This window comes from Lates calcarifer, linkage group LG8 (genome assembly GCF_001640805.2).
Source record: "Lates calcarifer isolate ASB-BC8 linkage group LG8, TLL_Latcal_v3, whole genome shotgun sequence".
Taxonomy (NCBI): Eukaryota; Metazoa; Chordata; class Actinopteri; family Centropomidae; genus Lates; species Lates calcarifer.
In genome coordinates, this window is record NC_066840.1 from 4,500,798 (window position 1) to 4,528,077 (window position 27,280).

Sequence of the window (27,280 nt, forward strand, 5' to 3'; positions counted from 1 at the left end):
ATGACTATTGAAACCAGTGATGTATGATGAAGGTCACAGGGAAAAGGAAACATTTAAGATGCTCTTTTTCCCAAAGCACAGTAAATTTTCTCTGAGAACTCATGGTACTTACAGATAAATGAGCAGAAAACAAAGTCTGTTCAACTTTGTGTATGCCATCTAGTGGCTGTTTGGACTGCAGCAGCCCACTGTACTGTACAGTTTTGTACTGACGGACTGAAACTTTAAAGATGTTGCCATGTGTTGTTTTACCTATTGTACACTATGAATACTACTACTACCAGACCTACTCATCATGGGTATGATTTACATTCTATACACTACAGTAAATGTTGAAGGGCTGTAGCCAACATTATTATCACTTGGATATTTTATATTTGCTTTATTTCAACATGCATGCAGTCTCCACACTGACTGGAAAAAAATCTAGTGGAGATGATGTTTTGTTGGGCTGGGTATCAAGAGCATCATTTCTTAGTTTTATTTAACTTGTGCTCATACATTTCTGATTTAAACATTTCTAAATTCAGATAATGTTTCATTTGGGCAAATATCTTCTTTTATGCATTGAGCAGTTTGATATAATCCACTTAATGAAAAGAAAAAGGTTGCAACATATACACAGGTAAAATAACAGACAGTAAGGTTTCATATAGGAAATGATACTGGGTTCTTTATTTATTATGTAGTCACACTCCTGCATTCCCAGAGGTAATACTGAGAAAATGACCTCTGTGTCCTCAATTTTAGTAAATTTTAAGTAAAGATTCAAAGTTGACACCAGTTTCCTATGAATCAGGATATTCAAAAACACAAGAAAAGACAGAGACTGGGAGGAATCACTGAAATCATCTTTAAAAATACAACTAACACAATATCAGGCATTTCCCACAGTATAATTTACTGGTATCATACCACCATTTTTTCCCCTAAAATGACAATGATAAACCGATAAACCAACATGCACTGTGCTGCCCACTCATCTGTTCATACTATTTATAAAGGAAACTACAGTACACATGTTTTCTTGAAAGTAGCTCTTCACACCAAGCACTATTTTTTATCAGTTTTGTGTCAGCTCCCCACCTACAGATCTTAAAATCCAAATCTGAAATCGCTCTAATTTTTTCAGTCTCTCTCCTGTGCTGTGAGACTGAGATGTTTCCAGTGTGTGACAGCATGCTGTAGAAACCAGGTGTGAGAGCCCACGGTTTAGCTCTCTGCTGTTTGTACACAGGCTCAGCAGTTAAATTTAGCCATGGATAAAAAGGGAATTATTGTAGACACTCTGGAGCTGAAGATGGCAGATGCAATATGACCAGCAAGACACGGAGGACTGTTGAATTGCATTTGGTTTAGTTTCCTTGGTAACCTGAGGGAAATTAGCAACAGTGAGTGCAGAAAACTCCTGCTACATAAATAGCTTTGGCAAGGTCATGGAAGTGACCTTTTAATTTTTATAAGCTAAGTGTGCCTGTGATTCATCTATTGAGTTATATAAGATACACGAGAAGAGGAAAAAAATAGGATGCAGAGACATGGCCTTAGCATTCTGTAACAGTGAGATCATCTGGCAGCTGATAACATGAACTCTACGTGAACTTTTATTTGTCTCCATCTGTGGTGCTCTGGGCTCAGAGCTGAGGTGTTTCTGCACTGCACCTGTCAACCAAATACTCAAGTGTGTTCAGGCTGTAACCCATTGCTTCCTATAACGTGCTGGGACTGTCTGCACAAGAATATTTGTAAGCATTATTACAACTTTATGGAGCATCTATTAATTTTGATTTGTTTTTATGTCACCTGTCATTTGTCCCAATTTCAGCTGATTTCATAACTGATTTCAAAATAAAAGTCATTTAAATTCCATTTTAAGTGAAGGTAAAAGTTGAACACACACATAGTTAATATGAACACACAGACACACACATGCACGCACAAGTTACAGTATATCATTGTCTATTGTTACTTTGAATGCATCTCTATAAGAATGTTTATTTTTAATATACAGATTTATTTTCATTGGTTTACCTTATTTTGTTACTGTCTATTCTTTCTTTCTTCCTTTATTGAGAGCTGCCCTTTTTCCAAATGTATTTTAGGAAACACAATTATCTCAATTTTCTATTTATATGAACATACTTGAAAATCTCTGGTTTTCTCAACATTCATTTCTTTAGACGTTTCATGTATCTGTCTTGATGAGTTTATAGTTTGTCTGACATTTTGTCAGGTTTTATACCGTTGTCCTTTTGGACTGAGGGCAGACTGGACGTTACAGTGACTCACTGTCACCCCTTGTGGTACAAAGTGGTATTACAGGTTGGGTTGGGGATAGCTGGTTAGCATGCTAACTTCAGTAGATGTCTCTGCAACACAATATGTAGATGACTTAACGTCAAAACTTTATTTTCCATTCTGTTGTTAAATTAAAAACACTTACATATAGCACCTTTAAAATACATGCAGTTTACATGCAGTCTTTTTTTTTATTAGATCACTGTTTATCAAACCTTCAAAATGTGTTTTATTACTCATTTGATGCTTACACTGAGGATTCTCTGTAGGTCCACGTCATTATTCATACAGATTCCTCAATATATTCTCCAAAAAGATTTTGCACATCCAAAGTAAAAGCTCTTTTTTAAAAAATCTTTGGTTGATTATGATATTTTTCACCTCTACCGCTGCACTTTTCTCTTCACAAATGAACATAAACATGTCCATTTAGATATTGATTTATATGCCTTTCCCACAGAGGACGTTTTGACTTGTCAAATGCAGGTGTAACTAATAACACTGCTAACAGGCTGCATCCCATTTAGTTGTTCCAGTGTAATGATGCATCAGCTGTTAAGATATTACCATGCAACGTGAGTGTGTATTGTGTATTGAGCCGGTGTAGCTTGACAAATGGTTTTTGAGGGTGACCTATCACTTTAAGAGTGTCAGAGCCCCTCGATGGGCTCCTCATCTTTTTTCTCTCACAACATCTTTCTTCTGCCATGCATGGCTTGTTGCCGAGGTAACAGGCCTGAGAATGGTTTAGCATTTCCAGCATTGCCTGGTGAATCAACTCATGCTGACATGCAGCTGACAACAACATGCTGTATGACTGGCTCAGGTATTTTCTCACCAAAATGTCACCAAGAGTCACCAACCACCTGGTGCTGTGGTATATTCTTATATGAGAATCATATCAAAGGAACCATACATGATATTATGTTTAGCTGCTCTGTGTGATTATGGACACATCGTACTGAGCGTTGTGTGTGACGATGCTGCTTTGAGCTGTTGATAAAGAAAATCAAACCTGGTGATGGAAATGTCCATGCTGCCACGGTCTCTTTCCAGATCTGTGCGGACTGATGTTTGGAACATTACTGTGTCTCTCCAGCAGAGGACAGTAGCTGTGTGTATGTGTATGTGTGTATGTGTAGATCTGTGTGTGAGCAATGAATGTGTGTGAGTGTGTGTGTGCGTGTGTATGTACATTTGTACATGCATGTGAGTCATGTCACCCATCATGGCTATTAAGCATTTTAGTCTATTACATTCTAGTCTGCAACAAGCAAATACAGGCAGCATCCATGAATTATTACCTGTTCATTTCATTCAGCTTGTTTAAATGCACAGCAGCAGCACACTTTTCTGTTACTTGTTTTTTTTTTTTTTTTTTTTTTTTTTGATTGACCAGATCATTATTGAGTTGCTCCCCCACAGACTGAAAGCACATCAGTCAATCCCTGCCAGTCTGAATCTGCATTTGTATTGCTCCCTTGGTATTCTTGCTGTTTACAGGTAATCTGTCTGTTGGAAACTGGTGGCTGTAAAAACAAACAGAGGCTTAATGGACAAGTCTGGGTTACCAGCAAAAGAACAGATTGGAGTTACTCAGCCCTCCATTAATCATACTTATAATGAACTACATTACGTATTTGGATGGAACTGTTCGTATTTAGCATGTGGCTTTAATCTAAGTGGCTCAAATCACAGTGCTGCCAGGACAAATGTGTGTTTTAATAAACTATTTACCAAATTAATTCAGGAGGATTTTAAGATATTTCCCTTCTGCACATAATTTTCCAGGATTTCTCAGACACCAGCTTTTCCTAAAACACATTAAACACACAGTGACAGTGTTGTAAAAAGGTTGATTCTTCTACATGGACTTGATCAATATGCATTGTCACTCATTGTGCCCAACCGGGACACACTCAGGCCTAGCAGTAGGCTGAGTATGATGCAACATCTTGCAATAAACAATGTGCTGTAAGAGTATGTTACCCAGAGGCTAGCAGTGCATGTAAAATCCAAGTTCAGAGAAAAAAGGAACACGGTTACACGCATGTAAACACAGTTTAACAAAATAAAAGATACGCTTTTTTTTTTTTAAATTGTCCTCGATGTCCTTGCTTTCCTCAGCTGCCTCATTCCTACCTGCCTGCTTTGTTGGACTTGATGATGGACCCGTGGGTCACGGTTATTGAGATGACCTGCCTCATTGATCACCTGTCACAGGTATGGATTAGAGCAGAGATCAATGGGACAGCCTTATACTCAGAAGCACAGCAAAGGGAGGCAGCAACTGCTTGATAATGGTCTGACCCCTGAGGCTCCAGTGGTCTGTTTTGATCTGTGTGTGTGTGTGAGTACTCACTTCCTCTGCTTCTTAAATCAGGGTATGTGGTGGCTTATCAGTCAGCAGGTCTCCCTGCTCTTTCATCCTTTCTTCACCCTGTCTGAGCGTCCTGCCACACTTCTCACCTGACACATACACTTTTCATTTCTGTGCCTTTGATATATTGCTTATTAAGACTTCGAACACAATCTGAAACATCTTTTATATCAGATTTTTACAGTTGATTACAGCTGTAGTTGTAGTTTATAAATTCAAAGAAACCCAACCATTCAACAAAAACACAAGTGACATGCAGTGAAAATGTAGGGTTTTGGAGTCTTCAGCTGCTGACTTTTCCCAGTCAGTAATCCAGTCATGAAAGGAGTCACCATTCATTTTCTACTTTATTTTAGATATAATAGACAAAAAAATGCAAAAAACATTGCTGAAACATGACAGAGAATTCAACTTGACCATGTCTTATGTCCAGTCTTACTCTAAATATAGGTCTTTCTTATGCAGAGAAACAAAACACCAGAGACTGACCTCTGCTATTAAAGGAATGTGTTGCAGAATTTACAGATAATAATTTAAAGACTGTTTGCACACTGGCTTCTTTTAAGTACTACATTTAGAGTTAGTTACAGGTTAGATGGAGTTACATTAGTCCAGTAAAAGACATCCCATCTGAAATATGTGGTGCTGAAAGAAGAGCTCCCATAGATGTCAATATATTGTAGAATATGTGGCACAATTCAAGAAGAAAAAGAGTAATTTTGATGATTTTTATTTTGATTTATCTCATCAGTGAGTTTCCAGTTTGAGGTGATCAGGAGAAACAAACCTGCGCTCTCCAAACACTGAAGCTTCATTTGAAAAGGCTGGCTAGTTCCACCACAGTACACAGTCCTAGCAACATCAAGGTGTGAAGAGGGCCATCCGTTCTTTGTGTCTCCCCCACTTACACAAACACATGCAACAAAGAAAAACACTTTCTCTCAAATCCAATTGGCTGGACTAATAATTGGATTTTGTGATTCTGTACATCAGGTTAATACTGGCCATATCTTTATATTATATTTATATTATATTATGTTAGTGTACCATGATCTGATTGCTGAAGGCTTGCCCACCCCAGTAAATATACAGGTCCAGATTAAACACTTATTCATTTATTTATTTTAACTGTGTGAGCCTAATAAATGAAAAGAAAATCAAGGTTCTGCTGAGTATCAGCACAGATACCCAACTGTGTTACCCAAACTATACACTCCATTTCCAAATACGCCATTTCCATCATAACAATGCAATGACGCTTGACTGTTTTGCATAATCAATAAGCCTCTGAGCAGTAACAGTGAGTGGATATAACATTTGTTAGCATCTTCACGTTGTAGGGTCTGGATGCTGCAGGAGGGAGGCTCAGTGCATACCAAACTACCTCTAGGACCCAGTGTCTCTCCTCCTCAGCCTTTGTAGTTTTGTGTGGAGATGAGGGAGACTGAGATGTGCTTCTTGCTTATCACGATTCACATCGAGCTTCTGTACAAGCTGAGGAGGATGCTGAACAGGGCAATTTGAAGCCAGGATCAGCTCCTATAACTGCTTGTTTTTATTTTTATTTTTATTTTATTTTTTAATTTCATTTCTCTTCATCTCATTGTCACTATTTTTTTTATATTCCTCAAATTAAATTTCGAGACATCATGAAAGCCAATGCATTTCGGGTGCATTCCTGCTGCTGGCTGGGACTATGATTTATCAATGCTCGCAGCTTTGTTCTCATGACAGACTTGCACACATTCAGTCTCATCAGAACAGGAGAGAGCGGTGAATTGTCCTTAACTTTCTTGCATCTTCGACGATTCCAGCTGCAGCAGGTACTTTCTACACTTAAGGTGAGTCTGTTTTTTCTCTCTCCCCCACCTCAGACACAAAGGAAACGTTTATTTTATTATTATTTATTTTTATCTGAGGAGATGCTGGAAAGCGTGGGAGAGGCAGCTTGATCTCCCCTCTACATTTTTTCCCTCATATTATTGGTTATTTTCTGCATTTTAGGAATTTTTCTGTCGTCGCCTTCAAATCGGTGTACTGACTTGATCCAGTATTTTGGGGTAATGTTCAGTGAGTGGAGGCGTGGGACGTGTCAGTGAATACTAATTACTGTCAGTTGCTGTCTCTGCTGTTTCTTCTCCTCCGTCTATTGTTTTTCCCCCCGTGTGCTAAAGGGAATCCCCAGAAATAAGTTATGGATATCTAACGAGTGTGTAGGTCGCATATAAATCCACTGGCATGTCAACCCGGTTAAACTGATCGTCCATTCATTACAGTGGCTGTCCTGTTGTGTGTAGGTGTTGAAGCAGCCATGTGGAGCAGAGAGAGCGCTTCTCTACTTCTCATCTGCCTTCTGGCGCTCACAGCTCTCTGGAAAACCAGGTGAGTCTTTTGAATGGGGAGACGCCTTGAATGATAAGAGCTGTAGGCCGAGGATCACTCACTTTGTCTCTGGGGACGGACCAGAGGTCTCCATGTATCTGGCTGTTTTTTCTTTTCTTCCCTCAATCACACTGGACTCATTATCAGTGGACACAATGCGCAGGAGGGGGAGACAGTTACCGCCTTCAGCATCCTCAGTCTGACCATAAAAATAACCTGGAGGGCATGTGGGTAATTATCTACTGCCTTGTAGAAAGTGGGGCTTATTGCAGCGAGGTGCAGTTTCTACAATGTAGGTCTAAACAAATCTCACTCCTCAGGGTCTCCATGGTTATTTAATATTACAAATTCCCCAGACCAATTATTATTTCTTCGTGATAAATAGCGCGCGCACACACACACACACACACTAGCTCTATAATAGGATATTAATTGTCAATACCCTTTTGTAATTCAGTGTAATGCAGCTAATATTAATATTGGAAAGCAATTTTGTGACCAAATGGCCTTTCTTTCAAGGAAAACACAGCTACCAATAAAAAGTCTTTGAAAAATGTCTCAGGTATAATTACTTCTACTACTACTACTTTTCTAAATTGATATCTCTGAAAATTTGTCCAACCTTCTTTACACACTTTTTACTAAGTCCCACTAAATGCTTTCTTAAATTAGAGGACATCTTATATTATCACATCAGGTGTTAAAGTGTCTTTTACTATTGACCAGAATAAACTGCCCACACCAGAGGACAGTTGAAAATTAAAAGACAACCAATGTAAGAAGTATGACAGGTAATTTGAATAGGGTAATTGAATTGCTCCTGAGGCTCCATTATGATCCCGTCAGTGTATGGTAGAGATTCTAAAAATGTGTTTGGCATGGTCAAATTGTCCATCCCATTGTCACTGGCCTTTTTCACTGCACATATTCTGAGATATCACAGTGAGAAAAGCACCGGTGTAAATACATTTTACACAACATTGTATCTATAGTAGTTTGCAAAAAAAAAAAAAAAAAAATCATATCAAATCTATTAATATTTTAAAATAACTGCCAGCAATTTTGTCTTGTGATATTTCCAACTGTACAAGCAGGAGGCTGGAGGTCAGTATAAAATGACATGTACACAGCCTAAGTAACACTTACAAAATTCCTAAACTCAATATCTGTCATGGAAGTGGATAATGCCAGTAGCTGGTACAGTAGTTAGGAAAATGACTTAAGCCTTTTTTAGCTAACATTACTAACTGGTTAACTGCTGAGGAAGCCTTGAAAACTAGCTAGTTAGCTACTTAGCTAATGATAGCAGGTCAATGTTAAACCAAAACAATAAAAATTGTCTGAATTATCTAAATTAGTCAAGATTTATGGATAAATATGAAAGCTTGAGTTATCATTGCTTCCACATAAGGTTTCCTTCATACGCTAACACAGGTTTGATGTTTTTTCTGGTGCCAGCAGCCTTAACATTTGCATGCTGTCCTCATATGGGTGTGATTTTAAATGCAACTAAGTGTTGTTGCTATACTGGAGAAACATACTTGAAAATAGGAAATAAAATATTCTCAGCCCACCAGTATGTAGCCTACATTAATCCAACACTTTCCCTGATGGTAATTAGAGAAATGTGGTCCAAACAGAAAATATTCTGATGTGAACAAATTATTAATATTGTGTATGTATATTGTCTTTTCCTACGTAAAATAGAACATGCCCAAAACCTGAGGCTGTTACACCAGAGCTGTTGACAGTAGTGATAATGTCGAGCTTTAACGTATTACCTTATCTGAATTTATTTACCATGAATCTCCAGCTCTGATTAAATTAGCATATATTCAGTTGTGTTTTGGCTCTAAGATTAGATGGCTCACAAATGTTCTGCCTTGAACTGGGTCATCCATGTGGATGAGAAACAATATGTGTGTCTGTGTGGGCACATATGGAGTCTTTGCCAAATAATAATGACCCCTTTTCTTTTCATAAATTAAGCTTCTGACGAAAACAGAGTTATGAGTCTAAAGACATTTAAAATTTAATCAGATTCCTGTTTGTTGAAGTGTCCTTTAGCTGGTCATGTTGTTGTTGTGTGTCTACTAGATCAGTGAATGCCGATGCCACATCCGATGCCTTTAAAACCAACATCACCCTGTTCACACGGATCCTGGACAGACTGCTGGATGGATATGACAACCGTCTACGGCCTGGTCTTGGGGGTAAGGAAGTTATGAACTATCAATGGATGTACAGAAGTTCATTGTTTAATATTAGATTTTTGTTATGAAACATCAAGTCTCTATTTTTTTAAACAGTTGATGGCTCATTTGGAGTGAGAACATTTCATTTAACATCAGCTTTTGTTGTACCGATAACCTTTGGCAGCAATGCCCTCAAGAATAAACTGACAAACACACTCTGTGAACAAAACATTTAGGTTATATAACAGTCACTCCACTTCCTGGAAAGTAATAGCAGCCAAACTGGCCACATTTAACCCTGCAGACGGATATATTCTTGCTTGAGTTTTCCCGGAAAATGCTCAGTGACTCTGTTTAAGTGTTGTGTAGTTGTGCTCCATGGGTCTAAAGCCAGTTTGCCTGTAGAAACGTGTTTGAAATAATTTCACTGGTATGACAGAGGTTTTTAGTATTGTATTGAGTGATTTCTGCATTTCATTCATTGGTCCATTCCTTCTTAAAATATATATTTTAAAGGAGCAGTTACTGTAAACTGAAAGTTGATTGATTTTGTATATTCCTTGAAATATACTTTGGATAACATTCTGGTCTACCAGATATCTCTCTAATTTTTTCTACTATCTATGAAAAGAAAATAGGAATAGCTCTTGCAGAATTTGCATTTTCAGATGCACAGGTCCCTTTGTTATAGCGCAATGGTTAGTCTAAATAGGTGTGTATGTATGTATATATATATATATATATATATATATATATATATTTGTTCTATGGGTATAATTGCTTTATTAAAGTTCTGCGTTGTCATTTTGTGATATTGACATGTTGGAAATGTTTATATGTCATAATATGAAAATAGAAAAAATCCATAGTATAAAATAACAATATGTATCATAAAATATAGCAATATATTTTGATTCTTTTGTGAAATGTAGCCACTAAAAGGTGAGTTTCCCTAGTTTCTGAGAGACTTGATAAATTTTAAACTGCAGGAGCATAACAGGCTTCGATAGTGTCCAATTCCCACTGTCTGCAGAGGACAGTATTTCATTACTTGTGGAGGATCATACCTTCTCCTGTGGCCTCTGTGCTTCTCTCTCCATCCTCACCTCTCCCATCATCCGCCATGTTTGGCATCTCATTTCCAGCTGGCCCCTCATCCCAAAGCTGAGCTCCTCCCTCAGGATTTGGTGCCATTTGAAATTCAAATTCCTGGGGCCATCAGCCCAGCCCAGGAGCTGCCATATGGGGAGCAGACCTCCTTTAGCTTGGCAAGGCTCAGCCTGTACAACTGGACCTACAGTAATAGTGCTGCTAGCTTATTTTATTGTTTGTGCAGGAAAAGCTCAAATCTATGGCCTTTTGCTATAGTGTAGCTCCAGTATATATATATAAATCTTACTTTAAAAACCTTAATGATGATATTTCAAGTCCTGTTTCCATCATATGTGTTTTTATAGTCAGTGCATCGCTAGAGAATATTTTTCCTGATGTTTTTCATTTGGCTCTGGCATTGACAAAATATATGTAGTCCATTGGAAGATTTATAGGATTGCATAATTAAAACTGTATTGATTTTGACTGACAGAAAAATTACATTAACTAATGATTTTCCACCAACAGACAGCTCTGAAGAAGTGATCGTGTTAAAAGACAGGCTTAGGGAAGAACTGCAATCTGAAATAAAACATTTAAATAAAACATTCAAACATAAATTAGATGCTTTCATTCAAGTACCATGAGCACATACATTTTTATCAGATTTGGTTCCAGTGGGAGCTAAACCCCCAACACTCAGAGTGTAGTAACATACTTTACCCATTAATATAAACAGGGCAACACCACGGTGCAGGATTCAGTCTAGAAAAGGAAAATAAAATGACATCAGATGGAATTTTCCACATTGTAGACACATTAGATCTGTATGTCTCATCTGTGAGAAAAACATGTTAACGCCTCACTGGACTTTGGTTTATAACACATTTATAATGGCTGAAAAAGAGACTCATCACAGCTGCACAAGTGTGTTCACTCATACATACAGTATAGTCATACAGAGTCAGTCCCTTTGACAGTTTTCATGGTTCAAGTAGCGTGCCGCAAAAAACGTAGGCTGAATCCCAGTAAAATACCATAACCTATGCATGTGCTCTCCCTGTATGAATCATTAATTCAGTCATGTATTTACAGCATCATTACAAATTACCTACATACATGCAGAGCATATTACAAAATGTATTTTCCCTACATGTACTGTCATTTTTACTGGTCTGACTTTGTAGCTTTTCTGTGCCAGGAGTCTCTTTTTACTCTTCAGTATCAACAATTTTAAATATCCCCTCAGCTTCAGAGTGTGGACAAAATAATATGAACACCTATGTCATATAATGCAATAAATCCAATCTAACAAAATCACAAACCATGGCCTAAAGAATAACCCCTAACACATTTCAGACAGTTTCAGCCAAAAAGGCAGAATCATTTGCATGTCTGTTACTATACATTGGATTACATTGTACATAAAATGGTAAAGTTGAACATTAAGTTATTGTTTTCACTAAACCATGAGACAGATAAGTCTGCACTCATGAGCGTTTTACAGTGTTTTTTGCAGTGAACAAGAGATGTGAGTTTTACAGCTTCTACTGAAAATCAAATGATGAAGATGGAAAAGATTAATCTAGGGCAGAGGTTTTTGAGATGAACCCACGTGTCCCCTGGGGGCTACTAGAAGGTTTTAGGGGAGAGAGAGAAAGAAAAACAACTACTGTAATCGTTTCAACAATGAATGAATTAGAGTGTGGGTTTAGGCTGCACATTTCTCTTGAATTTATTTATAGAAAATATAACCATAGCCATGTGATAGCTAAATAGGCCTATTGCTTTCAGGAGCAAAAACAACTATTTTCCTCTAATATAGAGCCTGTAATGTACCTACTGTGGACCAAATTGTAATCCTAACTGCTTTAATCCTGCATTTATTTTTCATGCTTGTCATGTGTTTGGGTGTTAAAGCGATACCAAGCTCTTTTAAAATGCAGCAATCGGTGTCTGTCACTTTCACTGAAATCAAGCCAGGCTGCAGAGTGAATGCAGAAAGCACAGTTGCTCCCACATCATCATTAATGTGACTGCAAGGCAGCTCACTTCTGTTCATATTCACACTTCTGCTACTAATTTGTTTTCTACCCCAAAAATTTGTCATCTAACTACAGCTTCATGCTTAGAGCTATACATTATGTTCCAGCTTTAAAGTTGCAACAAGCAGGAATTTAATGTAAACGCCAATTGTTTTATTAGAGGAAATCACATCTGAGGCTGTAAGAGATGTCCTCACTGATTAAAAAGATGCTGTTGGATTTGTCAGAAGCACCAAAAAGAAATTGTGTTGTCGAGTATGGTCACTGCTCCACTGGAAGGTGAAAAATGAAAATAGGGAAATATAAACTCTTAAAGTCTGTGTAAAGAAAATTCAGAGATTTGTCTCTAAACACATTATTTATGTTTGACACATTGTTTATGTTTGTTCCTGAAAACATGTGTAAAGTCTGTAAACTCTGCATTACTGCATTGTGGAGTTAGACCCTTTCACAGTTTCATTCTCAGGATTTTATGGGTGGGTCTGAAACGGTGGCTCCACTCAGCATAACCCCGCCCCTAAGACTGTGACTGATACAAATAGCAGTGCTGCATTAGCATCAGTGCTTCTTCCGCTCCACTGCAAGTTACTGTAGGGTTTGCTAGCTAACTATGCCATCGTCCCGCAAATGTATCTTCCCTGGATGCCAGAGTTTGCAGAACAGTTCGGTCATCACCCTATTTAAATTTTCAAAGGCATTAAGAGATGGATTAATTTTGTGAAGAGCCACACTGACGAAGAGCTGTCGAACACCACCAACAGTGGTCATTTCACTCCGGTTGGTTTTACAAACTTTCAACAGAGGCAACGGGAATTCACAGATAGTCCGACCATCCATTTTCTACACATTCCAAATCAATAAAAAATTGTCCTCAGTCTCCAATCTTTGCTCTGGCTCTGGTGGCTCAAATGTGAACGTCTGTACAATTCCAATGCTGCTAGTATCCATTTTTCAGGTCATGGTGCCAACAAGATGCTAACTGACACTGTGCCACCTTCAGCAGACACGCCCTCAGTGTCTCAGAGCAGAGCAGATTTGAAACCTTATTTTATATGTTTGCCGATTTTTTTTTAACCATTCAAATTTAGCTGGATGGTTAAAAACAAGGAAACTTCTCACATGTGTTTGCTATGAAGGATCCCACAATACTTCAGTTAGTAAACATCCATCAATGCATCTTTTCTCTAGAATTTAAAGAGCAGGTTTTTATTTATCTTTAAAGCTGCATTAATCAATATGTTTATATGGATATATTTTATATTTTACTGCTCTCATCACCACCCTTCTCCCCACAAAAAAGAGCTGATGGGAGAGTGAATATGGAAGTTACTAAGTTTGCTTTTTGTTGTTTGATTGTGTAAACTGGCAATAGTTCTCTAACACTTGACTGCTAACCAATGAAGTCAGCTCTATTTTATTTAAGTTTTATATAATCGTTAAACACCTCCAATATTTGCGGTGGCGTTAGATATTTCCCTTCTTTTAATAGTCATTGTTGAACATTTGTGTTGTTTGCACTTTGGGTGATATTGTGTTGACTTCTGGTTGGACTTGCTGATAGAGGAACCAAAATGTCTGCTCAAACAGCTAAAAAAGCTAGCATGGCTAACCACATAGAAATATTAAACACAACAGAGGACATCAGGTGTTAAGGAAATTTAGTGAAAAAGTTGTAATAAACATTCTTTAATCACTAGGTAAAGCAATGTGGCAGTTTTACAGATTGTTAATTTAACTTAACTTAATTAAAACTTATGATTGATATAATCAAATCAGGTTTGGCTAATAAAGATATCATCTCTCTGAAGTGATATCACTCATTCCCTCTGACTCACCCTGCACTCCAATATTGGGTTTTTGCTCATGCTCTTTATCTGTATCCAAACTGGCAAGAGTTAAGTTGACATTTGGATAGTTGCACAGCGGGATGCACAGTCCCCTAACACAGACAGGTTGCATCTGACCAATTAAACATGGTTCAGCAGGCCCATCTGTACCAAATGATTCAGATGATATGAAAAGCACATGTTTATGACTGTTCTTGCTGAATAAATGAACTTTAGGTATTGTCCTTGTTCCTATAAATAAGTGTCCTAACGTCCTCAGGCATTAAATGCACTCTGGATATTTTTAAATAGTAAACATGTATTTTCCCTGAGGGCTGTGCTTTTCTAGGTTTGCTATTGAGGATGCATCATTTGTACAAATATGGTTAGTTTTGCTCCACTCATGCAATGCAAACTGGACTGGAGCTGTCATACGGCGGTGGTGGATTTGGTTTTCTGGAGACCTTTTCTTGTGGGGGTTTTTCATACAGGTTTGGAATTTTGTGATGTGATATAACAAAAATCACCTTCAGTCCATACTTACAATAAATTGAATGAATAGTGTGTTGGTCAGTCAACCTTCATTTGGCATTTCATGTAAAACTAATTCATAGGAACAAACAAGGAGCAAGGAAAGATTAAAAAAACAAAAAAACAAACAAAAAAAAACCACAGATGACCACAATATACCCGATGAAAAAAAATGAGATTATTATCTGGGTAAAAAGAATAAAATATGCAACAACCTTAACAATTAACATCTAAAAACAGCAAGTAGTAGCACTGGAACCCTCAAAACATCTACAGAAAACATTATTTCATATAAAAAAAACTATATATACAAACACAGGTGTGCAAAGATCACTTTTTTCTGAATGTTCTGATATACAACACTGATCATCAAGAGGCAAAGTGCACAAAAACATAAGCTTTTCATTCATATTTCATAGTGTTAAGCATTGCCAGTGTCTCAATCATTCACTTAGTCACTAAATATAAGCATTTTATCATATATAGAAGACTCGACATTTAGTGTCAAACACAGATTTTACTGTGTTGTGTTTCATGTATGCCTCCATAAAGAACCTTTCTCTTCAAATAAGTCAAACTAATGGAACCTGATCATTTCAAACCAGCCTGATCCACATACAAAGGCCAGGTTTACATAAATAAAAGCACCCCACCATATATCTCCCTAAATGGATTGCAACTATTACCCAGCAACCTGTCGCTTTCTCTTGATTTACATCACCTTATAAATAAGAAAGCATTTCCATAATATGTCTTGTTAAAAGGAGGTGGACGCCGGCTCGCTTTGCCATGCATGAGAGCACTTTACTTAGGAGTAATGATCTCTTTAGATTGTATGTGAGATGCTGTTTGCTCTGTAGTACAGAGTGTAGAGTAAAACGTGAAAGCTTTTTGAATTGAGCGAGCATGAGAGATCGAGCTTCAGTAATTATTGAAAGAGACAGAGTGTAGAGAAAGCAAATGGACCTGATGCAGCAGTACTGATGCAGTCACACATTATCACTTGAATAGGAAGCATATGAGGGTTTGCTCTTCCTATCTGTCACATCAGTATGAACATTTAGGACAAATTTTCTACGCTTAAAATCATAGCTTACATGTCACTGTGGCTCACTAAATTTAATCTTACATGAGCTGCCCATAAACTGGTTTGCACAGTGATGTAGAGGTGATCTGAATTTGTAAACAATATATTGTAGCTCTGTCTGAGCTTGTCTTGCTGTGCAGACACATTTTTGCAGTGACAGTAGGAAACCTTAAGTTTGCAGTAACAGTATTTTAGTGCAGTTTCAGAGTGGTTGTTGGAGAGTGTAATCCCCTGTGCATAGGTTGGTCATTTGAGTCCCACAAGCGAGTGGCGGACTCTGCCACTAACAATATAAAACTAATATCAATGTAATCACTGAATATAAATACATCAAATGGCTATTGCTGGAAAAAAAAAATGGTGACCCTATGTTGTAGTCAAACTAGATTTTATCATGCAAGTTTAAACTCATTCTTTATAAGCTGTTTAAAACCCACAGAACAACACCTCAATTGTCTTTGTTTTCTCTTTTAGATGATGAAAAATAAAGCTTTAAACAAACAGTATTCGGTCAGCTTTCCTGGTCTGTACTAAAAATCTGTGAAACAAAATTGTCAGAAAGATAGAAGAAGAAAACAGCCTGTAGAAAACTATGTAAAAATCCCATATTCCCCTCATTGCCTTTAAACTTTTTGTAGCATTTTGTTTTTTTTCTCATTTGGTGTCTTTATGCCTCTAATTGTTGTGTCTCATCCAGACAGGGTAACTGAGGTGAAGACAAACATCTACGTCACCAGCTTTGGACCAGTTTCAGACACAGACATGGTGAGAGCAGATATTGGACATTTATTCATTGTAGTAAATTATTCACCCATATCTTTGTTGTTGTATAAACATTTAGACAACAACACCATTCCAGGGGATGGCCTTGTACTCCCTGTTCATACTTAAAGGAACAGAAGACACTTGTTTTGATTTATTTTTAGTTCCATTATGGCTTCCCCTCCTTTCATAATTTCATCATCTGTCTTTCTTCCTTTCTCTCTCCACACACACACACACACACACTGAGATGCTGAAGTGGGACCAGTATTCCTCATTACAGCGTGATGTCTATTCATCTGACAATTTTCATCTTATAAATTATTGAAAGTCCTCTTGTTATTCAAGTCACTCCTTTGTTTATCCTGGGCTTTCCTGTTTATCATTCTGAAACATGCACCCACCTTCACATCATATCATCAACCTCCCTTCTATTGTTGAGGACCCATTTTCCAAGTGATTGATCTATTGATTTAACAGTTATGATGTTGGAGTTCAATGCAGTAGTCTCTGAAAGATATGTAAACTAGAAGGCTCTCAGTTGAACATAAACCACAATGTATGCAGAGTTGGTCTCAGAGACAGACTAGTTAAGACCAAAAAATAAAAATGATCTCAGATCCACCTACATCTGATCGACAGATTTTCCCAAGGGTGATCTGATCTAAATTTCAGCCAAATCATTCCTGATGTCTCTCTTTCAGAATATCTTACAAACAAACAGATGGACAGACAGACAAACAGCTGACAGGAAAACATCTTCTCCTTCAATTCCACTGGCAGAGGTCATTACTGAGCTAGCTACTGGCCACTGGAGACTGTAGCCCAGAAATATGTTTAAACTGTGAAATCAGTGGGGTATAATCATCTCGGCGAATGCTCAGATTTGAAAAATTCTAATATCGTTATTTATTTATCAGTAAAACTGACATATCATGTAGTAAAATAGGGCACAATCCTGAAAAATATGATTTATTTCAGGGTCTACTCTTGCACAGACAGATGTCTCATAAAAATGTGCAACAGCATGAAATATTCTCCTCTGACCTGATTGATTTATTCAGATACTGTAGAGCAATTCAACTGATTGCTAAGGTGGCTGCATTATAGGATTTATAGTAGGTCCACTGACAGTCAAAGCTGGAAAATGAAAGAAAAATAATTAGAAAAGAGGAAGGAAAAAAAGGAAACATACTGGATTTAGCTTCACAAGCATTAGCCACACAGGCTATAGGTTATTTTAAACTCACAAGCCAAAAAGCTTTATACTCTTTGGCTGCAGTTTTGTAAATAAGCATGTACAGTCATCCGTCCTACTGGTAACATTGTACTCACCAGCAGTAAAGAGATGGGGTAAAAATCAGAAGCACATCAGGTTTGACTGAACATTTCAGGTGCATTCATTTTCACTTCAAAATAAGGTAGTTTAGATGTATTATCTATATAGTTGGCTTGTTTACAATTTGTATGATCATCTGACTGCTCATATTTTGTTTTGTCACATTTGTTGCAGCAATGTTGTCATGCTCGCAGATCTCAGAGATTACTTTAGTGGGTTAGATATTATCAAAACCAAGAGTAAAGACAGAGAAAACTATGAAAACAAGACCTAAATTGTAATAAACTGGAATTATTCTGTTACTGTAGGAGCTGCTATACCCTTAAAGAATTTCATTAGTCTTGGTTTCAGTGGACTGTTTCGGTGTCTCAAGATCTAAATGTCAAAGGCTTTTCAACTGTGTCAAGAAAAAAACAAACTCTGGAGAAATTTATCTCTCCTGCTCATTCTCACTTGCTGTGTGTGAATCACACAAACACACACTCTCTCACATACACATACATTTCACAGTGCAGTGCTTTCTGCCCTAAATCCTTTCTGGTGTGGTTTCTTTTGACAACAGAGGATTGTAGGTCAAGGGATTGTCTTGGCCTCAGAGCCATCTTAGGAAAACACCAGGTCACAGAGCTGCGAGGAACATGGAAAGCACAGGCCTCACCTTGATGGAGCTTTGACAAATAGAGAAAGCCATACAGTGCCCAGGTTTTAAAGTGGCAGGTGAAGTCAGTCGTGAAGAACTGGTGCTTGTAGGCTCCCATAAAACACGGTGGTGGAGAGTGCAGTGTGTTTTATTTTCCATCTTTGAGAAGGAATTTGATTCATCTCCATACATGGGAAAGCTGAGACCTGAAAATAGATTTATAAATAGTAGAAACAAAAACTGTTAAGCTGGTGAGGTTAATACATTTATCTCCTCTGCCCACAGGAGTATACCATAGATGTTTTTTTCCGGCAAAGCTGGAAGGATGAGAGGTTGAAATTTCATGGACCAATGAATATTTTGCCTCTCAACAACCTGATGGCGAGTAAGATCTGGACTCCAGACACCTTCTTCCACAATGGGAAAAAGTCTGTGGCCCATAACATGACCATGCCTAATAAACTGTTGAGGATCAAAGATGATGGGACGCTGCTGTACACCATGAGGTAATTAAAGCAGAAGCGTGCCCCAAGAAAAAGTTGTAGTAAAAGTTGTGTTTGAAACATTTTGGCAAATACACTTATTCACTTTGATTGATTGGCACCACCTTCATGTCTCTATGCTAAATATGAAGCTACAGCCAACAGACCTTAAATAGTTGTCCGATACATAAACATAAACATTTTGTTTTCACACTTAAGGTTTTGTATGAATTAAACAAATGCGATACAATGTGTTAACTAGCTTAGCTTTAGAGGAGCTGGCAGTTAGTTCATCACCTCTGGACAGAACCAGACTAGCTGTTTTCCCTTGTTTCCTGACTTTGTGCTAAGCTAAGCTAACTAACTCCTGGCTGTAGCCGTATATTTATGATGCAATGTTGCTGTTTAAATGCTCTGGGCAATAAAATACAACACATCTTCTTTGTAGCGTTCATGTTGTTTACATATTCTGACATAAAAGCACATGAACACACCAAAGTCAAAGCAATGACTTCCCATCTTGAGAAATGGGACCAGGAGGAGCACATGAATGCAACATTTGTGTACAGACACGAGGGTGGTATCAATCTTGTCAGCTAACATTAAATGAAATATGCATAATGTTTCCCAAAAGTCAAACTGTCCCAAACTGACTTGGATAGAGGACTTAACCTACTAAAGTGTATGACAGCCTTACAGAAACACATCCAGTAGTGACAGAGAATCCTGTTTGTTCAAATGTATTCGTCTGTTTTTTTTTACAACCAAGCATCTTTTTGTCAATGTTCTTTTCAATAAGATCAATTTGAAAGATAAAATATAGAAAGATATTTTTGCAGTGGTTGAAAAATGCTTTAAATAGTACATACTGTGCAGTTTCTTATCTCATAGCTAACCTGCAATCTCACCACAGCCACACACTAGTCTTGATTTGTGCTGGTCTCTGCAGTACCTTGTTTACTTTGCTCTGCTGATTACAGTTAAGATGAATTATTTTTGTCTCAAGGCATTACAGATGGGAAGCATCTTGAATAGTGCATGAGGCTTTTTTTTTTTTTTTTTTTTTTTTTTTTTTTGAGACCGTGCCTAATCTGTGCTGTTTACTTTTCATGCATTTGCAAAGTCTCCTTAATTTTCTGTGAATTGGATGCAGGTTAACTGTGCATGCAGAGTGCCCAATGCATCTGGAGGATTTCCCCATGGACTTTCATTCCTGTCCACTAAAATTTGGCAGCTGTGAGTAACTCTGATGATGATAGCGCCTGAGGGAACTTTAAGTAAAAATGCTATTTTCTTTTTCTTTTTTTTTTTCCTTCTCCTCACTGGTTCTTTGGCAAGAGAGCAGCCTAAGAACCGAGTGAAGCTGGAATGCATGGCTCAGTTTTCTGGCAGTAGCCCTTCAAGTTTTAAGGAAATATGCATCAGCAATTAAACAGATACAGAATGTCAGTGTAACTGGGAAGTATGGGAAAAGGACTCTAAACTCATCCAAATATTTTTCATTTTGTGAATTTAAATCAGTTTTAATCACAATTTTATTGCCATGGCTTCTTTACATTTGGATGATGAATTTTTGTTTTAAGCTGCTTTTAAGATATTGTTTAAAAACAAGGTATTATTAAATATCATAGCAGTATAAATTGGGTCATGTCTGAAATGCCTTGACTTCTCACATTCATTAAATGTCCCATGCACCTTTAATGCATTTATGTGGTGACATATTTACAGTATTTTACTTTAATCTCCTTGTTACAACAGTACAACAATCTGTGGCGTGACATGATTGGCAGCATATTTCAATAACTGAATGTATTGAGGGAAACAATCTGTTTTTCTGTGTCATCAGACATTCTTAGGTTAGCAGACAAGCTTTCAAATCTCATATTCAGTGAATGCTGTGACTGATTGAAAAGGGCAAATGTCACCATGCATCGATTGCTTGTTGGCGTTTTACATCTTCAACCACTGAGAGATTTTTTTCTTTCTGCAGTATCCCTTTTCTCTAGAAACCCAGTATCAAACACAATGTAGTGGGGGCTTTTCATTTGGGTCACTGAAATAATTTCTCGAAAAGTCATCAATAGCTGTGGCTGCCCCAGATTTATCCCCTATGGGTTTATCCTCTTCTCTTCTTTTTTAGATGCCTACACAATCTCAGAAGTGACTTATGCTTGGACTCTAAATGCCTCTGATTCTGTGGTGGTGGAAGGAGAAAGCTCCCGTCTGAACCAGTACGATCTGCTCGGACAAACGGTCGGACAAGAAACTATCAAGTCGAGCACCGGTAAGCTTTTGTTGTGATCTAGTAGAAGTCTAGGGGGAAATGCATCCACCTCATGACTTCTCCACCTCTGTCCTCTCAAGTAAATTATCCTCCATCTTAAAATTTTTTCAAATCCTAGAAATTACGAAGCTATCACTGAAATAGTCTGGGCTTTGTTAGATAGTTTCCAGCTGGCACCATAGACTGTATATAAAAATGTTTTATTATTTTTAATGTTTTATACACAGTCTAGGGCTGGCACACAGCAAAAAGTGATTATTTAACAGTGGTTTCTCATACACCTGTTAATGACATAATCTGTGCAAACACACCATTAATCTGAAAACTCTGTTCTGCTCGGTTCATTTTGTGGAATCAGGATCAGAAATATCTCCATTATCTGTGAACAGTTTGAGTGTGAAAACTGTGAAGATTTTGTGCTTGTTTGGGTGGATGTTGAACTCGTCCACCTCCTACATGTTACAGGAGGCGGCTGTGGTTTTCTGTGAAATGCTTGCTAAGTTTTGTCTTTTTGTTACTCACTTTTTTTGGCTTGAAAAATACAGAGAAATGTTTGTTCTGGCTTCCTCTGCGTGACAAAGATTCAACAAAACAGGGATTTGGCATTCATGCATCTTGAATTCCCTACTTTGTTCGGTATTTTGTTAATCTGCATTTAGCATGGCCCGGAGACCCAAAAGCAGCATGACAGGTGAACTGCTGCTGCTGCATTCCAATGCAGCGCAGTTTCTTTGGATGGATTTTAAATGGATGTCAGTAAAACCAGACATGAGATGCTGATGTAGGACTAAACATAAGGGAGCACATCTGTCTGTTGTAGCTGAGACACTAACATAGGAGCTACAGGAGAAAAGAACGGACTGCTGTGTTCTTCAGTGATTTAAGTGTCTTCTGTTGGTGCGCAAAGACACAGGAATGTCTCACAAAAGTGCAGTGATGCATGAAATGACAAAGAAAATCTATGTTCTCAGTCCAGAAAGTGAATGAGTCAGTGTGTGCATTGAAAATGGGGCATTTCACTCAAATGGACCTGCAGGAGACATTAGCAAGTGAATCCAACAGTGACAAGCTCATTAGTGGACAGGGTAATTAACTTTCATTACATCTAGTGTTTTAAAAAATGCACTTAAAGCAAAAAGCAGGAGATTAAAAGTTATAAAATATATATGGAATATAACTTTTTTTTAAAATGCTATTTTAACTGTTTGCTAAATCAAACAGCTATTGTCCAGTCATAGACTGGCAATGGTAACTAGATATACCTGGTGTTTCAGCTAAGCCCAATGTATGTAAAGAAAAGATGTAAAGAATGTGTTAGAGCTGCAGCTAACATCAGTGGCTCTATCCATCTCTGTTGGATATTGGGAAGTTTACACTCCAGCAAACCTAGATAAACTGATCTGATATAGAATTACAGTATGCTCACTAACACAAAATGGTTAGTCCTCAAAAATATGAATAATAAATAATAACTGTAACCTCTGATTTGCTTGTCCTAGTTTGTGTGTAAGCTGAGCAGTTGAACAGGTTTATCGTTTGAACAAATTGATAATTTGATCTTATATATTTTCTTATTGTACTAGAATTAACTAACTCTACTCTGCAATACAAGAACAGTTGTGTTTCTTAATTTCAACATCTTCTTCATGTATCATCAAATGGTGAGGATGCTAGCTGTTTCCCTGGATGTGCAGCTTTAGCACCCTACCATCAACGTAGCCATTAAGGGCACACTGTAGACCTTTTATCAGGGTTCTACCTTTAAAATTACCCCAACTGAGCTTGTGTTCAGGCAACTCTAATGTTAATGTGATGCTAATGTTAGCTTAATTAGGTCACTAGCTACAATATGCTAGCAACAGCTGTCAGAATCACGGTCAGCAGCTAGAAATGAGAAGCCTGTTTTTGTTATGGCCATTGTTTGAAAATTACTAAGAATTTTACATGTGCCATAACAGAGAGCTTGACAGATGTAGCAACAACTAAGGGGAATGTGGCTTAGTAAACTGTCCGTTACTCCTCTTTGAAAGTAGAAATGTACTTTATCTTTAGAAGACTATCAGTTGTCAAGCTATATTTATCTATAAATCACTTTTAACAAGCGGATTCTTCACAAAATGAATACAGAAAACAAAGAACACAAATACATACAAAAATAGGCTAGAGATAAGAAAGAAAGAGAAAAGAGATAATGAGATCTAAAAATAGAAGCAACACATTTCATGCAAACACACCATCACAGATGCCAAGAAACGGGGCCAGATTTTGAGTGTGCATACATGAAGCTATATGTCTTTCTGTTTGTGTGAAGATGAGAGCAAAACCATTACAGTCCAGAAAGTAGACAGTACAGAGAAGAGCTTGAGAGATGAGATCAGAAACTGGTCGTTAGTTGTGGAAAATATAAGTGGCCTTGAGTCTGGATTTAAATACTGAGACACTGTGAGGCCAGCAGCCTTCTTCTGGAGAGATGAGAGAAGGTTGGCAGCTGTCTCCTCCACATGCTGGGAGTGACAAGGAATCTGACACACACTGACGGGAGATTATATGATGGCAGTAATCAAATCAATGATGAAGGCCATGTAATATGTTCTAAGTCAGAAATAAGACTTTGTAATTAGTGCATAAATGTACAGGGAGAAACTGGAGAGAGAATAAGACCAGACTACAAAGTGATGTGTTCTTGTCTACTGGTTTTCTGAGCATTGTTTAAATGTAGAGGAGGAAATGTTTAAACCTGAGGACGATCATTGAAGTGATAAGTCTGGATCAAAGATGTTTTAATGTTTGAAGGGACCCTTTCAGGTGACTCTACTTGAAATAAGACACATGTCTTATATGTGAGATCTTTAATGCTCAGAAGAAGGAATTTGTCATCTTATATTGTGTTGTTTGCCGTTCATTTTTAGTATTAATTCTGTCGGTAACTACGACATCACATAGCAAATTAAAATGGAAATACAGATTGTCTCTGCAATATGGTTCTCCTCTCAGAAAGGCTCCCTGCTGTGGCAACACAGTGTAACAGAATGAAATAGGTAGCACAGTGATAAATAACATGCAGGGACCATTGCAAATAATCCCCCAGTGGTTATTAACTTAGAAATAAATGCCCTCCAGGGTGGGTACAAACAGAGCAGAACTGAAGCAGGTGGAGGCTGGGTGGAGTGGAGCAGCAGTAACCGCAGCAAGCACACGTCAGCGTGGAGTGAATGTGAACCAACAAGATGGTCTTTAAATAGGCCGCCAGATCAGTGCAGCGAGACGTGATGGCTGTGGTTGTGGTTGTGTTGTGCTGTAAGTGGTTAATATAACATTAAAAAGAGATATTGTGTCATTATGATAAAAATAACATGAGTATAAGGAGAAAAAATAAGTTAGGGCCTGTGACTACAAAGAACCTCAAAATATAGATGAGGCATATTTCAACAGACACACAGTTTTATTAGAGCGTGTGTTGCCATGGTAACAATGCATGTTGCCATGGTAGTGTAAGCATAAACTAATCTTAAAGTACTTATATAGCACTTTTCAAAACAGAAGTCACAAAGGGCTTTAACAAGCAAGCTTTAAGAAGAAACATGAGAGATACAGGGAATTCAGAAGTGATTCAGTGGATCGGTTCCCAACTTGAGGATTGGGACCCTTCAGAAGGTTGCAAGATAAAGGGGTCATGCAATGAGTAAATATATAGCAAAGAGAGAAACTTCTCTGCTGCTCAAATTGGTTTCTATCTTCTTCTACCTTTTTTTCTTTCTTTAATCTTTGCCTTTTTCTTGTGAAACTCTTCAGACCTCCAACAGTTATTCAGATGAAATGGTCTAAGAAATTTGGTGGAGAAAGTCCCAGCAGTGCTATGAGGAAGGGTTGCAGGTAGACACTATCATTTTCAGGGTGCATTTTCTTGTTAACCATACCACCCCACCCCACCCAAAAAAAACAAACAAAAAAAAAAAAAAACAAAAAACAACAAAAAAGAAACAAAAACCAAAACAAAACAAAACAAAACAAAACAAAACAAACAAAAAAAAAAAAAACCACAACACAGTTGGTAAAAACAGTTGCTGCAGCACTTCACACAGCCTGGCACAACGCCATCGTTTGTTGTAGTTGAGGTGTTGAGGTAGATCAGAAATCTGAAAGCACGTACAATTCTCTGTGTCACCGAGCGACAGCACTGATCTAATTTTAGTAATAATACTTAGTTGAGGATAATGTGATGGAGGAAGCTTTCTGAAACACAGTTCTTGCAGGACGATGATAGCAGTGATCACAGTAATGGTGAGGAATGTGTAGGCGTGCTATAATTACAGGGAGACCAGTGCTTTTTGTTTTGTTTTTGTTTTTTTTTCAATTTTGGCCAAATTTGAATGCATAACATTACTAAAACCCTATTCAATATTTCAAGTTTGATGGATGAGTTCTTATTTCTTCCAGGCAGTCAATTTTGTCATTTTGTTTCAGTGTGGTATGAAAATCAGCTTTGCAGAAACATGGAACTTGCTTCAAAATATTGGCTAAAAATTGTAAAACCACTGGTATGGACCTTTAAGACCTTGAGGGTGGAAATGTGAATTAAGTATGTTAAGTATGATGGCTGACAAAAATGTAAAGAATGAGTTACATGTGATGACGGGGAAGGAATTTGTTTAAATTTGTTCCTGGTGGAGGATTCTGACCTCAGACTTTAACTATAAAGTCAAGGGAGGTGTGGGTGGTTTGCGAAGCATCACAGTGGAGTTAGATGTCTTCCCTGTGTGCTCCAGCATGCACAGTCAGTCCTTCTTTTCTCACAAGCTGCTCCAGTTTTCATTCCTGGAACTTTTTTATACTAAAGTTCAGGAAAGTGCGGGTGAAAGCATCGAAAAAGTGTCAAATGTTTTCTTATAGCACAATCAAAGACCATGACATCCCTGTAGCATTAACAGGATCTTTATCCCATAATATATCCTATAATCCTATAATAGAGTAATTAAAAGAAGTTTACCAGAATCTTCCAAAATCTAAAATCATCTGAGAATTCAAATGCAGGTACTGTAAAGTTTGTTACAGTTTTAAATTGCATCCAGAAAAAAATGTATCTCCCACAGAAAAGCAGGCTTCATAACTGCATCCCTGAACCAAGTGCTCCACCACTACTCCCTTTAGGTATCAATTACCAGTATACAGTATTTCCCCAGTGACTGCATTCCACTATCAAGGGAATCCCTGCTTCAATTTCATTGAGTAAGAATATGCTTTCATGCACTAAATGCTCCTATCTAGGTTAAGTGCTGTATGATGCTTTGGTAGAAGGCAGCATGCCTGCCAGTGACTGCTTCTCTTGTTTAACTAGTCACTCCACGTTATCTGATTGGCTGACTTTAAATTAATCATTCATTACTAGTGTGTCAGTGTTTGGTGTAGCGTACTTGCAAACTAGGTCATTTGGCACAAATGAATGTGCTCTGAGGCTTCACAGGGACGGACATCTTGCATGAGCCTGTGAACATATCAACACCCTGTTACATAAAATCCCACTATTCAGCCATACATTTATTTGTCACGCAGTCATGTTCGATGTGTTACTTTACAGCACTTACAAAGAGCAGTTCCTGTGAATCCCACTTGTTTCTGTTAAAAACATTTATTTTTGTGTAACTGAATACATCACACATAAAAACTGAATACAGTGATGTTTTACTTAACAGTGTCATTGTTGTATTATTTTATAACACTAACAGAGGCATATATATTCTGAGTGTATGTTTTCTACATTTCTGAGCGGGTTTTGTGATGTGGCAGGAACATTGTCCTGCTGGGTGAACATGGTATTGTAACGAGATGATCAATGTTATTCAGTTCATCTGTCAGTGGTTTGTAATGTTGTGGCTGGTGTGTGTGTGTGTGTGTGTGTGTGTGTGTGTGTGTGTATGTAAAATAGACCTATAGGCCTAT

The 27,280-nt window shown here is 37.7% G+C and overlaps 1 protein-coding gene across 1 annotated transcript in view; it reads left to right on the plus strand.

The window, feature by feature from the left end:
- Positions 1 to 6,092: 6,092 nt before the first annotated feature.
- The window catches only part of LOC108878814 (gamma-aminobutyric acid receptor subunit alpha-2), a 29,277-nt gene continuing 8,089 nt past the window's right edge, over positions 6,093 to 27,280 (plus strand). The window contains exons 1-7 of the mRNA XM_018669788.2: positions 6,093 to 6,519; positions 6,976 to 7,060; positions 9,158 to 9,273; positions 16,534 to 16,601; positions 18,863 to 19,083; positions 20,213 to 20,295; positions 21,200 to 21,343. Of these exons, the coding sequence (XP_018525304.1) occupies positions 6,990 to 7,060; positions 9,158 to 9,273; positions 16,534 to 16,601; positions 18,863 to 19,083; positions 20,213 to 20,295; positions 21,200 to 21,343 (703 nt within the window). The 5' untranslated portion in view covers positions 6,093 to 6,519; positions 6,976 to 6,989. The remainder of the gene's footprint in view (positions 6,520 to 6,975; positions 7,061 to 9,157; positions 9,274 to 16,533; positions 16,602 to 18,862; positions 19,084 to 20,212; positions 20,296 to 21,199; positions 21,344 to 27,280) is intronic.